Source organism: Cricetulus griseus (genome assembly GCF_003668045.3).
Source record: "Cricetulus griseus strain 17A/GY chromosome 1 unlocalized genomic scaffold, alternate assembly CriGri-PICRH-1.0 chr1_1, whole genome shotgun sequence".
Taxonomy (NCBI): Eukaryota; Metazoa; Chordata; class Mammalia; order Rodentia; family Cricetidae; genus Cricetulus; species Cricetulus griseus.
The window spans coordinates 134763412-134776777 of NW_023276807.1; the positions used below are offsets into that span (position 1 = coordinate 134763412).

General features: G+C 40.4%; 1 protein-coding gene across 4 annotated transcripts in view; it reads right to left on the reverse strand.

Annotated features, from left to right (window-relative positions):
• The window catches only part of Atp8a1 (ATPase phospholipid transporting 8A1), a 224491-nt gene that overhangs the window by 83606 nt on the left and 127519 nt on the right, over nucleotides 1-13366 (reverse strand). For all 4 annotated transcript variants that reach the window (XM_027390824.2, XM_027390823.2, XM_027390822.2 and 1 more), the window contains 2 exons: nucleotides 6037-6175; nucleotides 667-731 (listed from right to left, as the gene is read on the reverse strand). In XM_027390824.2, coding sequence (XP_027246625.1) covers nucleotides 667-731; nucleotides 6037-6175 — 204 coding nt within the window. The remainder of the gene's footprint in view (nucleotides 1-666; nucleotides 732-6036; nucleotides 6176-13366) is intronic.

Consider the following 13366-nt stretch of genomic DNA (forward strand, 5'->3'; position numbering starts at 1 on the left):
TCAACACAGACGGGTGGTCTTGAAGCTTCACCCAATCCCTAATTATCCATGTTCCTCTCTGCTTTTTGCGTCATAATGACTATTTTAAGCAGGTGTAAAATCACCTTCCCTGGTTTGTCTTCCACCTTAAATTACAAGTAGCCACCTTGACTTTAAAGTATTTACAGGTCATTTGTCCTACATATTATTCTGCTAAATATTTCATCCCAGTAGTTAGGGCATCAAAAAGGGGGAAAAAAAACTCACAAAAACAAAAACAAGAGCCCTTTTGTAGCAGGCATGGTTATTTTGTATTAGCTTAGTATAGCTTTCAAAAACTCTTTAAGACAGAAATATGTCTCAACATTGGAAGCTAAAGAAGATATAAAAAGCTTACTACACAAAATGCAGTATTATATATGAATGATCCAGGGTTTCTGTGAAGCAGCGCTCCTGCCTTATAATGTTAAAGAAATCAGACGGCAGTTTCTTCTAGCTAACACATGTATAAGGCACGAGTCAGTTTACTTAGTGTTGTTCAAAGCTGTACACACAGTTAAAGTGGAGCCACGGTATTAAACTATACAAAGGTGTCTTTTAGCCTCACATCAATGAAGTGTTTCCACAGGTACCTGATATAAAAAACGAAGGAAGGCATTGACGAATAAGAAGAACAAAGTCACTTACATCAAGAGAGGCTTCGTTTATAACAATCATCCCCATGTTCTTCTTCAGAAGTCTGCAGGAGTGTCCTAGGGACACACAATACATAGGTATCATTAGCTTTTCTGGAAAGAAGGGAAGCTGCTAAAGCAATGCATGATCAAACACCTACAGAGGGTTTTTATGGAGAGGGAAGGGTTATCAGTTGTTTTCCAGACTAATAGGAAGGTAAAAATGAAACGTTCTTGTTGGCCATTAGGAAGGGTGTGAGGTAAGGGCATCACTTGTAGCTGTCTGAATAAACAACATGGAACAATTGTGCCCAGTGTCTCCACGTCCTGAAAGCAGCCAAGCATATGCACTGTATACTTTGTAGTGGCCAAAACGAACAGTAAAGGCTGGGCCAGTGATGCTTGTAGAGAAGGTTCAGGAGGGTGGGTGACTCTCTTGGACCTGCTGGCCCCACATCTCCCTGTCCTGGATGGTCACAGCATCATTTTCTTGACCTTCTTTCTCTTATATTCCTTTCATGACAAAGTCACTTCTGTATTAAATTCATGCCTGCCTGTTCTCTATAGGCTTAATACAGTTGATAAAGCTGAAGAAACACAGGCAACTCTCCCGGCTCATCTCACACTAACAAAAATATAATATCGTCATTTACAATCATTGCCTTTAAAATCTCAGTGCCTTGCTCAGCCATCATCAGAGAAGCTTCCTACTGTAGCAGATGGGAGCAAATACAGAGACCCACAACCAGACATTATGCAGGGAAAGATAGACCTTGGAACACTCAGTCCTAACTGGATGTCTCCTTCAAATTCCTTCCCTCAGGGCTCAGGGAACTCTGGGGAACAGGCAGGAAGAGCGTAAGAGCCAGAGGGCATGGAGGATACCAAGGAAACAAGGCCTTCTACACAGACTAAGGCAGAAGGCACTGGGCCTATACAGGTCTACACTAGATGGGGGTCTTAGAGTTGAAAGGAGAAGTGGACACATGCCTCCATCTCTAATCCAGAAGCTAGCTCCAACTGGTAACTACTGGCAAATGAAAATTTAATTTTCTTCAAGGGAGTCTCACTGGGGAGACAAACTACTTGTAAGAGTGGCTGCAGGTTCAGTATAGATGGCCAACAGAAAACAAACTCAATAGCATCTTTGGAGGTTCCTTGCCTCATAATGCCAAGCCAGGGCTTAAGAATTATTTTTAATGTTGTTTTTATTTTATTTATGTATTTTCCTCTCTTTTTAAAGGTCCTTTACAAATATACAATAGCCTCCAGTTTCGTGTTTGTATGGGATTCCTGAGGATGTGAATGACTGGATTTCTGCATTTATGTTTCTTATACCTTTTCTTGGGATCTTTTCCTTCTGTTTGATTTGTCCTATTCCAATGTAATAGTTTTTATTTTATCTTATTGTATTTTATTATTATCCCCAGAAGGCTGTTTATTTTCTAATGAGGGCAGAGGTGGGCTGGATCCAGGTGGGAGGGAAGATGGGGAGAAACTGGAAGGAGTAGAGGGAGGAGAAACTGTAATCAGTATATGTTGTTAGAAAAATTCTATTTTTAATAAAAGAAAAGAATTTTAAAAAATTGGGGTATCAGCCACCTCTCACCATTATCATTTGGCCAACACCCCCAACCTCCAGATCAACATGGCAGTGTTCCCCCCCCCACCCTCTGCTTCTATGCTAGCTTTCCAAGACAATGCCACTCTGGCACACAGTCTGTGCCCACGGGAAACTCATCATGTCTTTCCCTGCGGAGTATCATCCTGTGTCTTCCCTGTCCTTAAGAGCAAATCCAGAGGCTCTTCAAGGCCTGGCACTCCCATCCTGTCTGGCTCCTATGTGCGCACCTTGGCACCATTGCTCTCTGCAACAGATGACAACTGCTGCCTTGTCACCCACAGCAAGCTCCTTCCTCTCTTCCAGGACTTTCCTCAAATGTCAGCTTCTGCATGAGTTCTTCCTGATTTCTCTCTGTGCAATGGCCTATCTCCTCCCATATGACGTGTGTGTGTGTGTGTGTGTGTGTGTGTGTGTGTGTGTGTGTGTACATGCGTGTATGTGTGTAGGTCATGAAACTAGAAAGGGTCCTGAGAAGAGAGGAAATAGTCTTGAGAAGGGGGAAACAGTAATGGACCCTTGTGCTGAGAAAACAGAAAGGGCATACTATCTGGGGAAGGAGGGGGGCCAGCAGAAGGGGCAGGAAGCACAAGAGGGCAGTGGAACAAAGGAAGACATCGAAGTATGAGAAGCCACAATAAAACCCAATGCTTGTATGCTAAGCTAAAAAATTCAATAAATAAAAACACTATTAATTACACAGACTTTGTGATGGCTATTCCTGGTTATCAACTTGACTACATCTGGAATTAACTAAAACCCAAACAGCTGGATACACCTGTGAGGGATTTTTTTTTTCTTAATATTTGAAGTGGGAAGACCCATGTGTAATATGGCTCTTTTGAGGTGGGAAGATCCACCTTTAATCTTGGCCACAGTGTCTGCTGGCAGCCTAGATAAAGGACATGGAAGAAGGAAGCTTTTTGCCCGCTTGCTCTCACCCTTGATAGCAAGTTCACTCCTTCACTGGCATCAGAGCCTACTTCTTTGGGATTCTGGCATATAATAAGAGCAGCTGAACATCCAGCCTTGTGAACTGAACAACCACTGGATTCTTGCCCTCTCCATTGGTAGACAGGCATTGTTGGACTAGCTGGACCACAGCCTGTAAGCCATTCTAGTGAATTCCCTATGTATATCTATATACCTGTATCTATATTATCTAGGGGAACAAAACATGTAGAATGAGTATATAAAATATACATATTCATTATATATCATATTATTGATCAGAGAAGTGAAGAAATATATATATATATATATATATATATATATGTTCATTCTACAAGTTTTGTTCCTCTAGACAATCCTAATACAAATTTACTATACATTTATAATATAGTTTTTATATTTCAAGAACAATTTAGGCTGTCTGCTAAAACTTCTAAGTGAACTATTCACTAAATGTATTTAAGATGAAGAGACCTTAATAATGACCTTCTAAAAGTGTGGATCCATGCTATGTATACCATGAACATTCAACTTTAAGGAATTCTGTATGTAATGTGTATGAGTGGTACAAAGAAGTGAACCTATATCTTACAATGTTTGAGTTATCCATCTGTGGTTACTGAGCCTGGTAAAATGATTCTTCCTTTTCCATATTACTAGTATCACAGGTTTTGAAGAACATCAAGTACTTTCTTCTTTGTGAGCCTTGTGTTACAAATCACATTGTGTCTCTCCCATCCTCAAATGTATATGCTAAAGCCTTGACTCTCTCCACTGTGGTCTGCATATGGATATGAGGCTTTAAAGAGATAATTTAAGTTAAATGAAGTCATCGCCTGCTATAGTCTGAGGCAGTCTCACGTACTGCCTCAAATTTCAGATTTTTACTTTCCAAAAATGTGAGAAATACGTTTCTGTTGTTTAAGCCACACAGCCTCTGATACTCGATTACAGCAGTTTGAGAGGACAAATACTTTGCAAAAAATTGGTAACTGACTGTTGGATGGAAGTGAACTGACATATGTTGGAAACAACTTCTGGCCATAGCAAGTAGATCTAGCACATAAACACGTCTCTGGTACAATTTCTAGACTTTTAAAGACAACTGCAGACTTGTTGCATTCATGTGTCACTGATGAATCGAATGCTCAGCCCGCAAGATGCAGGGTCTGAGAGTGCATGTGTGGTTGTACGAGGAAGTTTGGCTGTACACAGAACCACTGCAACTTTAAAGGGGGCACTGGGGCCACAAGTAAACAAACAGGCAAGCCTAATAACATTACACATTTAGAGTCTTGAAATATCAAGTCTTAAAATATCTTGTTATGGATGAGGACAGGTTGCCTCCTCCCGTGTTCTCTCTGATCCCAACTACGGCAGCGATCTCAGCTTTTGTGTTCCAGAAGGATTCACACTGGGGGACAGGTACAACAAGCAAGGTGTCAAGGTTTATTTCAGCAGGTGAGAAAGCAGAAGTGGAAAAGTAAGTTCCTTCCCCAGAAGGGTGGTGGCTCAGTTGAGTGGCAGAGGCACAGGGATGCCTTATGCCCTTAGACTCAATATCTGGGTCTACGGTTTCTACTCCCCTTGCCATCTGTCTGAGTTAAGTTCCCAGTGCTGTGATAAACCCCTTGACCAAAAGCAACTTGGGGAGAAAAGGGTTTATTTCACCTTTCAGTTCTATATCATAACCCGTCTTCTAAGGAAGTCAGGGCAGGAACTCAAGGCAGGAACTGAAGCAGAAGCTGTTGAGGAATACTGCTTACAGGCTTGTTCCCCATGGCTTGCTCAGTCTGCTTTCTTAAATGGTTTAGGACCATGGGCCAGGGGTGGCAGCACCTCTAGTGGGCAGGGCTTCCCGACATCAATTATTCATCAGGAAAATGCCCTATAGCCTTGTCTACAAGCAAAACAACAGAGGCATCTTCTCAACCAACATTCCTCTGTAGTTAGAACTTTTTCTTTGGGCTACCAACAAGCTCCCAAATAAAGACATGGTGACTTATTATTAGTTATGAATGCTTGGTCTTAGCTTAGGCTTTTAACTTAATTTAACCTGTCTCTACTCATCTATATTTTAACTTGGGGCTTTTTTACTTTCATTCAGTATGTCCTACTTTTCTGCTTCCTCTATGCCTATCTGTCTGGCCCCTGGTATCTCCTTGGCATTTCTTTTTCTTTCTTTTCTTCGAACCTAAATTCCTCCTCCTACTTACTCTCCCTGCCAGGAAGTCCCACCTATGCCTCCTCCCTCTCTATTGGCCATTCAGCTTTTTATTAGACCAATCAGGTGCCTTAGGCAGGCAAGGTAAAACAGCAACACATCTTTACATAGTTAAACTAATATTCCTCAACATTTCTATTCCGAGATAACTCTGGCTTATGTCCAGCTGACAAGAAACTAGCCACGACATCACCCTTGGGACAGTCTGAGATAATCTCCTTTCTAAAACAGGAGTTATCCTTTCACACATTTCAGTCTGTTAGAATTAAGTATGTTAGATATAAAAATACACATAAAGTTGAGAAGTTCACTAGGGGAAAGGGCAATGATGTCATGTACCTGCTCAAGGTTGGAGGGTTGGGTTTCTTATAAGGGGGCCAGAGTTCACTGAGACTGGCTCTGTTGTTTTTCCTACAGCTCCATCCCTCCTCTTGAATCTGTTCAGATTAACTACTTCCTGTTCAGATGAAAGCCTTTGTCCTCAGGGTCCCCAGTCTCATGGTTTTAACACCTCTTTAATTCATCTTACTAAAATACACTGGCCTTTAGAAAGTATCAAGATTTAAGATTGGAGTGTAGTGAATTACCAATATTAATGGCAGTTTCTTGCTTGTCTCCAGTAAGGATCCATATTTTGATGTCAGCTTTCATGAGAGTTTCTATGGTTTCAGGCACTTGGTCTTGTAATTTATCCTCAATGGCTGTAGCTCCAAGTAGCTGAAGATTCTGAAAGAAAAAAAGAAGTGTTAAAAATTTGAAGGGGAAAACTGTTTTATTGGGTAAGAACAGAAGGTGAAATATGTTAAAATCAGAGACAAAAGGTAACTCATGGACTTGGGCATAAATCCCAGCCATCCTGCTTTTCCTTCTTAAGGATCCTTCACTTTAGTCCAGTTATTTTGGCTGAGAATGAGACTCCCTGAAGTCATTTTACCTTAACTCTTTCAAAGTAAGGATCTGATTCATAAAGTAGTAACAAACCCCAAATCCACCCCCTACCCCAAACGAGGGTTTTGAAAGGTCAGCTAAAAAGGAGTAAGTGGCTACTAGAAACAAATCAGGGAGAAACAATCTTGACCTGTTTAAAGCCAGATTAAATTTCACTTTGACGCAGTGTCAGGAAACACACACATACAACAGAACTAAATGTGATGAGGTGGGAAAAATAAACTGAGCGACAACTCGAGTCTCTAAGACAACACAGTTTGAGTGTTTTCCACATGGCTTTAGATTTGTGTGCTGGAAGGTGAGATCATCACAGGGCCCTAGTGTACAAGGCTCTGTCTTTCACATAAAACCTAATATAATGAATCGAGTCATACCTCAGGGATGCTTCTGAGTATCCCTGAGGTATGGAACACCACAATTGTGGTGATTTGAAAGAAAATGGCCCTCAAAGGGAGTGGCACTATTAGGAGGTGTGGCCTTGTTGGAGTAGGTGTGGTCTTGTTGGAGGAAGTGAGTCACTGTGGAGGTTCTTTGAGGGCTCTTATATGTTCAAGCCATGACCAGTGAAACAGACGGCTTCCTGTTGCCTGCAAGTCAAGATGTAGGTCACTCACCACTCCTCCAGCACCATGTCTGCCTGCATACTTCCACACTGCACCATGATGATAATGGATTAAACCTCTGGAAATGTAAGCCACCCCAATGAAATGTTTTCCTTTATAAGAGTTTCTGTGGTCATGGTGTCTCTTCACCACAACAGAAACCCCAACTAAGATAACAACACATCAAAAATCCTAATGAAGCAAGTCACATGAACTTTTTGTTCTTTTCAGTAAATACATCTTATACTTACACTACACTATAGCCCATTTAGTGTGTAATGCCTTCATGTATGAAAAAAACAATGCTAGTATTTTTTAATTCAAAATACTTTAATTCAAAATACTTTATTGCTAGAAAATGTTAATGGTCACCTGAGCCTTACGGAGTTAAAATGTTTTTGCCAGTGAAGCATTTGCCTTGATGTTGATGGCTCCTGACTTGTCAGATAAGGAGGCTTGCCAATTAAAATAAGACAATGGAATCTGCCACGTGGTTTATTCACTCCATGGACTGTTTTCTCGGGAGCATGCAATGCTGTCTGATAGTCCTTTATCCACAGCAGAATTTTTTCAAAGTTGGACTCAATCATCTCAAACCTTGCCACTACCTTCCCAACCAAGTTTCTGGAACATTCTAAATCTTCTGTTAACATTTCAACAATTTTCAGAGCTCCTCCCAGGCAATAGATCCCACGGCAAGAAAGCAGTTTTGCTTTGTTTGGTTTTTGGCTCGTCCATTAAAGTTTTATCATATGACTACAGAAATTCATTTACAGCCTCTAGTTCTTCTGCTATGCCTGCCACATATGCAATTACTCCCTTCTGGGAAGTCTTGGGAATCCCTGAGAGTCATCTCTGAGGGCTAGAATCACCCTTTTTCATGGTTCTTAAATGTGGTGTGACTTTTACCTCATCCAATGAACCACACTGGTGTCTAGGATGGTGAATTGTTTCCAAAAGCCTTTCAATTTACCCAGCTCCATCAGAGAACCACTATGGCACCTATATCCTTTATAGAAAGCATTTCTTAGGTAATAAGCCTTAAAAGTTGAGCTTGCTCCTTGATTTGTGGGCTGCACAGTGAATGTCGTGCTGGCAGGCATGAAAACATTAATCTTCTTATGTTTATAAGTCTGTTAAAATCATTGGCTGACCAGGTGCATTGTCAATGAGCAATAACATTTTAAATTATTTTTTCCCTGAGCTGTACATCTCAGTAATGGGTATCAAATGTTCAGCGCACCAAGTTATAAACAGATATGTCAACCAAGCTTTGTTGTTCCATATACAGAATACAGGCAGAGTAGATTCACCCTTAAAGGCCCAAAGACTTTCAGACTGGCAAATGAGCACTGATTTACTTTAGTCACTGGCTGTATTTGTCCCAATTTGCCTCTTAGAAGACAGGCATTGATTTCTCCTCTCTAGCAATCAATGTTTTAGGTGGCTTCTTTTTCTAATTAAAAAGCTTGTTTGGTCCTCACTGAAAATCTGTTTGATAATATTGACATCTTCATCAACCATTTCCGCTAGACCTTCCGGATGGGTATCTTGTTATAGCTTCTGCACCAGCACTTGCTGGTTGACCTGGAACTTCCATGTATGGAGATGGACTCTTCATTTAAAGTACTTGAGCCAAATTGCTGGCTTTGAACTCTTCTCTGCAGCTTCCTCATCTCTATTTGCCTTCACAGAACTGAAGAGGTTAAGAGCTTGCTTTGAGGGTAGAGAATTCTACCACTGAACCACCCAAGCCAGGAGCTTGCTTTGAATTAGGCTTTGGCTCAGAGGATAGCTTTAGCAGGTCTGATCTCCTAACAAACCACAAAGATGTTCTCCACGTCAGCGTCAGGATATTGTTTTGCTTTTGTATCATTCATGTGTTCATTGGAACTAGACTTTAACTTCTTCTAATAATGATAGTCACAACTTGGCTATTTGGTTAAAAAAAAAAAAAAAAGACAAACTTTTAGCCTTTCTTGGCTTTCGATATATTTTCCATGCTTAGTTTAATTGTCTCCAGCTTTTGATTTGAAATGAGAGACACTCAACCCTCCCTTTTGCTTAAATACTTGGAAGTGACAGTAGAGTGAATCTACTTTAAATATTGTAGCTCAGAGAACAAGTCCCTTGGAGAGGGAGGGAGAAGGATGAGTGGCTGGCTGAGGGAGTCATGACAACACACACATTTATTTACGGTGTTTCAAAACAAGTATAATAGCAAATGTTACTGAACACAGATCAGCATACCAAATGAAATAATCAAGACAGGTCTGATTAGTATGCAATAATAAAGACAGGCCTCTTAAGAACTACGGAGACTTAACAGTAAGACATGGAGTGAGCACATGCTACATGTGTATGTGGTTTATGCCTGCATCAGCTGGGAGTGCATCTAGCTGCAATAGAAAACTCTAACAATGACTTAGGAGAAAGTTTGATTTTCCTTACATAAGTTGACTGGGAACTCAACCACATCTCCACATTCAAGTCTCCTAATATCTCAGAGTGGTTGTCCTGGGTACAACTAAAATGGTTATTCTGAAGGCAAGAAGAAAGAGTCAATATCAAGTATATATGTTTTTCATTTGGGAAGCAGAACTATTTCTACATATTTTAACATATTTCCAAACAGGGCCAGTTGGCCAGGCTATGTTATAGTGCTGTCACTACTTATGTATTTAGTTTTCCTAGAATCCATGGCGCATCTGTCAAGGCAGAAGGATGGGTGGAAGTGAGTGTTAAATTAGCTTGCAAATAGCCTCTTCCACAAGGGACACACAGAGAGCCAAGTGTATGAAGAATGTTTACACAGTATGTTTATACACATAAGCCCACCTCCTTCCTCGGTCCCTTCCCTAGTGACACCTGAATTATACAATGAAGCCAAATTCAAAGTTTTTGCTTCTTTTATCTTTCTGCTCAGAATTCAGCTAACTCTTATATGTTTTCACTTACCATGCAGATTGAGCACTTTTAATGGAAAAATCTGAAATCTGAAATGACACAAAATCTGTAGGTGTTGAGTACCAACAAGATGGCCCAAATGGGAAATTCTATACATGACCTCAGGTAACAGGTGGCAGTCAAAATGTAGGTACAAGATGTGGACAATTACAACATGGAATTACCTTCAGACATGTGAGTGAGGGGTATATGAAAAAAATGAATTCTATGTTTTGATTTGCGTCTCATTGCCAAAGAATCTCATTATATAGATAAAGCCCCAAATCTGGGAAAAACAAAACAAAACAACAAACAGCAACTATGAAACACTTTTGTCCCCAACATGTCAGGCAAGGAACACTCAACCTGTGTTATGACCAGGAGTTTGAATGTGGGATTCTGGTAGGCTTGCTGAAATGTGGGATTATATTATTTATCTTTGCATTCCAATAGCATCACTGGGTATGTTCACTAAGTGACAAACAAGACAAAATTCAAGCCCAAATGTTCCAAAGTATTGCTACCATTGAGACCACTTTCTTTTCAATATGTTCCAAGTCCCCTGAACAGCTAACAGACACACCTGGTAAGTGACACTTAGTATATGACACAAAAATGGGAAGGTACATCTCGTTTTTTTAAGAAGGTAGTAATATTTTATTATCTCTAATAGGAATCAGATTTGAAATCTCTCATACCCCAGTGAATAATTATCACCGAGGTCAAGGAGAAGAGGCAGACAGGATCAAGTCATCGAAGCAGCCTCACTGATGCTGTATCCCAATGTTCACACAGTGATTCACTCCATCAGTTCCTGCATCTATTTAGGCTATTTGCAGTTATATCACTCCAGCTCATATTCCCTTGAGAATAAAGATGGATCTGTATTCAAATTTTAAATATTATATAGGGGCTTGATAAGGCCTTTTAAAAACTCATGGAGATTGTTCAGACAAAGCCTTGGAAGTTTCTAAACTAGAAAAAGATTATCTTTTGTAACATGTTTCACAAAACATGATAATTAGTGTGAGTTAAGATATGAACCAAGTTATGGGAATTATATAAACACATAGGCTGTGTCATTGCCAGCTCTACCCTTGGAGGGGAGAAATGAGCTCAGAAAGTATATAGGTACACATTACCACACACAGAGCTATAAAAATAAAATGACTTCACTGAAGAGATCATGAAGAAATCCTATTTGAAAGAAGGAATGAGTCTGGTTTTATACAGGCAAAGGAAAACATTTTAACCCCCATACAAATAATATAAAGAAACAAAAATGTAGGGCCAGTCAGGTATGCTGAGAAAGGTGACGAGCAGGCCAGCATGGTGTGTGTTGGTGGATGTTCTCACAGGAGTTTCTACAAGTGTCACGGACAGTTCTAAGCATTCAGCAATATGGTAGTGGCTCTAACCCCGGTATGAATAGAGACACCGAACCCCAGAGGCCATTTGTGTCCCTTAATCCTGAGTGCCCCTAGAACAGCAGTCACCACCATTATTGGAGGGCTCTGTAGGCGCCTTTCCTTCCTCTTGGTGTTTATTGTGAGATTAGGATCTTGACTGATAGGCTGTTTTACTTTTGGAAATTAGTGTCTTTAGCTACACAGCCGACATTAGGAAAAAAAAAATATGTGCTTTTCCTGATCATAGCACCAAAGTGTTCAGGCAGTAATCAATTTCATCCCAAATATGTATTACCTTACACAGATGGCCATTAATGGCCACCGTGGGAATTACATACTCAGAATGTGTTGAAACACCAGGAAATTCCCAAGGTATTCATGGAATGAAAAAAAAAAAAAAAAAAGGCCTAAACGCTAATTTTCCTTTCAAAATGTCATCATGCCAAAAGTTATAAAGGGTCAGGTTGATGACTCTTTGATATAATATTCATTTAGTTATCACAGAAAGATCATGAAGCAATATTTAATTACCCCCAGAAGCCCTCAGAAATCTTATTTTTTCTTCAGATGTTTCTAAAGTACACAGTCTCTTTTTTAAAAGGGGAGATAAATGCAAAATTTCTACCCCAGTGAAGATAAAAACTTTCATGCGGAATATTCAAAACTTCAAGTATATTCCAGTAACACATATTATAGACAGACATAGAAACTTTGTTTTTTTTTTCTATCAATGCATGTATACTTTACTAAGTAATAGGCCTTCCAGTTGACCTGTATTTTCCTATAGCAAGTAGGTCAACTGTGCTTACATACCCTATCTGTGTTATGTTTTAAAATGAGAACAATACAATAATCACACTCAGGTCAACTCACACTTCTGAATGCAGCATTGTCTGTTTGGCATCAGTTTCTCTAAAGATAAACTGACATGCAGAATTTTACCCCTAGAGGAGATACAAACCTAACCTAGCAAGACACAGTAACCCCGGTGTCCGAGTAAAGTAAGATGATGATGGAGAAGCCCCCAACATTTCCAAAGCAGAAAGAAGGTTCCCAACGCTGGGAAATGTTCCACATTTGTGAGCTGAGTTAATGGTTCAGTGTGGTCAAATAGGAGCAGGTGAGCTACGACTGTAGGAGGAAAGGCACAAAGCCGCATGCCCAGAGGAGCCAACTGGGAAAGAGTCTGATTCAAACATCAGGTCTTTAAACACCTGTTTCCAACACTGAGCCTTTAGCAGTGCTCTGCTCCTGAAAATGCTTTTAGTCCCAGAGCTGAGCCATCCCAATAGGGTTGCCTGATTCCCTCTCCCATGTGCAGGCAACAGTTGCATGTTCAGTGATTAGCTCCTATATACAGACACACTCATGCCTGCCTGCCTGCCTGCATTCATTCATTCATTCATTCATTCATTCATTCATTCATTCATAATATCAAGCAAGGAGATCAGGGCAAGATATTGGGGATACAATTGTGAGTCCCCTCCATCATGAAATTATAATTTATCAAGCAAGCCAGCTTGGTGGCTCATGACTGTAATCTCAGCACTCAGGACACTGGCAGAAGGCAGGAGGACTGCTGTGAATTTGAGAGTAAGTGGGGCTAATGCAGTGAGTTTGAGAGTGAGATTCTATCTCAAAAAGAAGGAAAAAAAAATCACTGGAAATACTTATTTCTCTTAAACTCTGCCTGCCTTGCTCTCAGTCAGGGTACCTCACCTGAGTGGCCTTAGAATTGCTAGGGGCTCAGTGAGACACCTAGAATTTCTCATTGACCAGAGATCCTGGGAGGCCTGGGAATGTGCAGTTCCCTATAGCGTTGCTGGTTTGAGGACCTCACTAGGAGGAACTGCTGGTCTGGAGCCAGACTGCCAACCTGCTTTTCTCTAAACAACAGTAAATAGGTCAGGGTTTGGAGGGTCACAAATCTCTGCAGCAACTTAATTATATTATTATAAAATAAAAACAGCCAAAGACAGCATGTAAACAAAGGGAGGTAGCTGTGCTCCAAC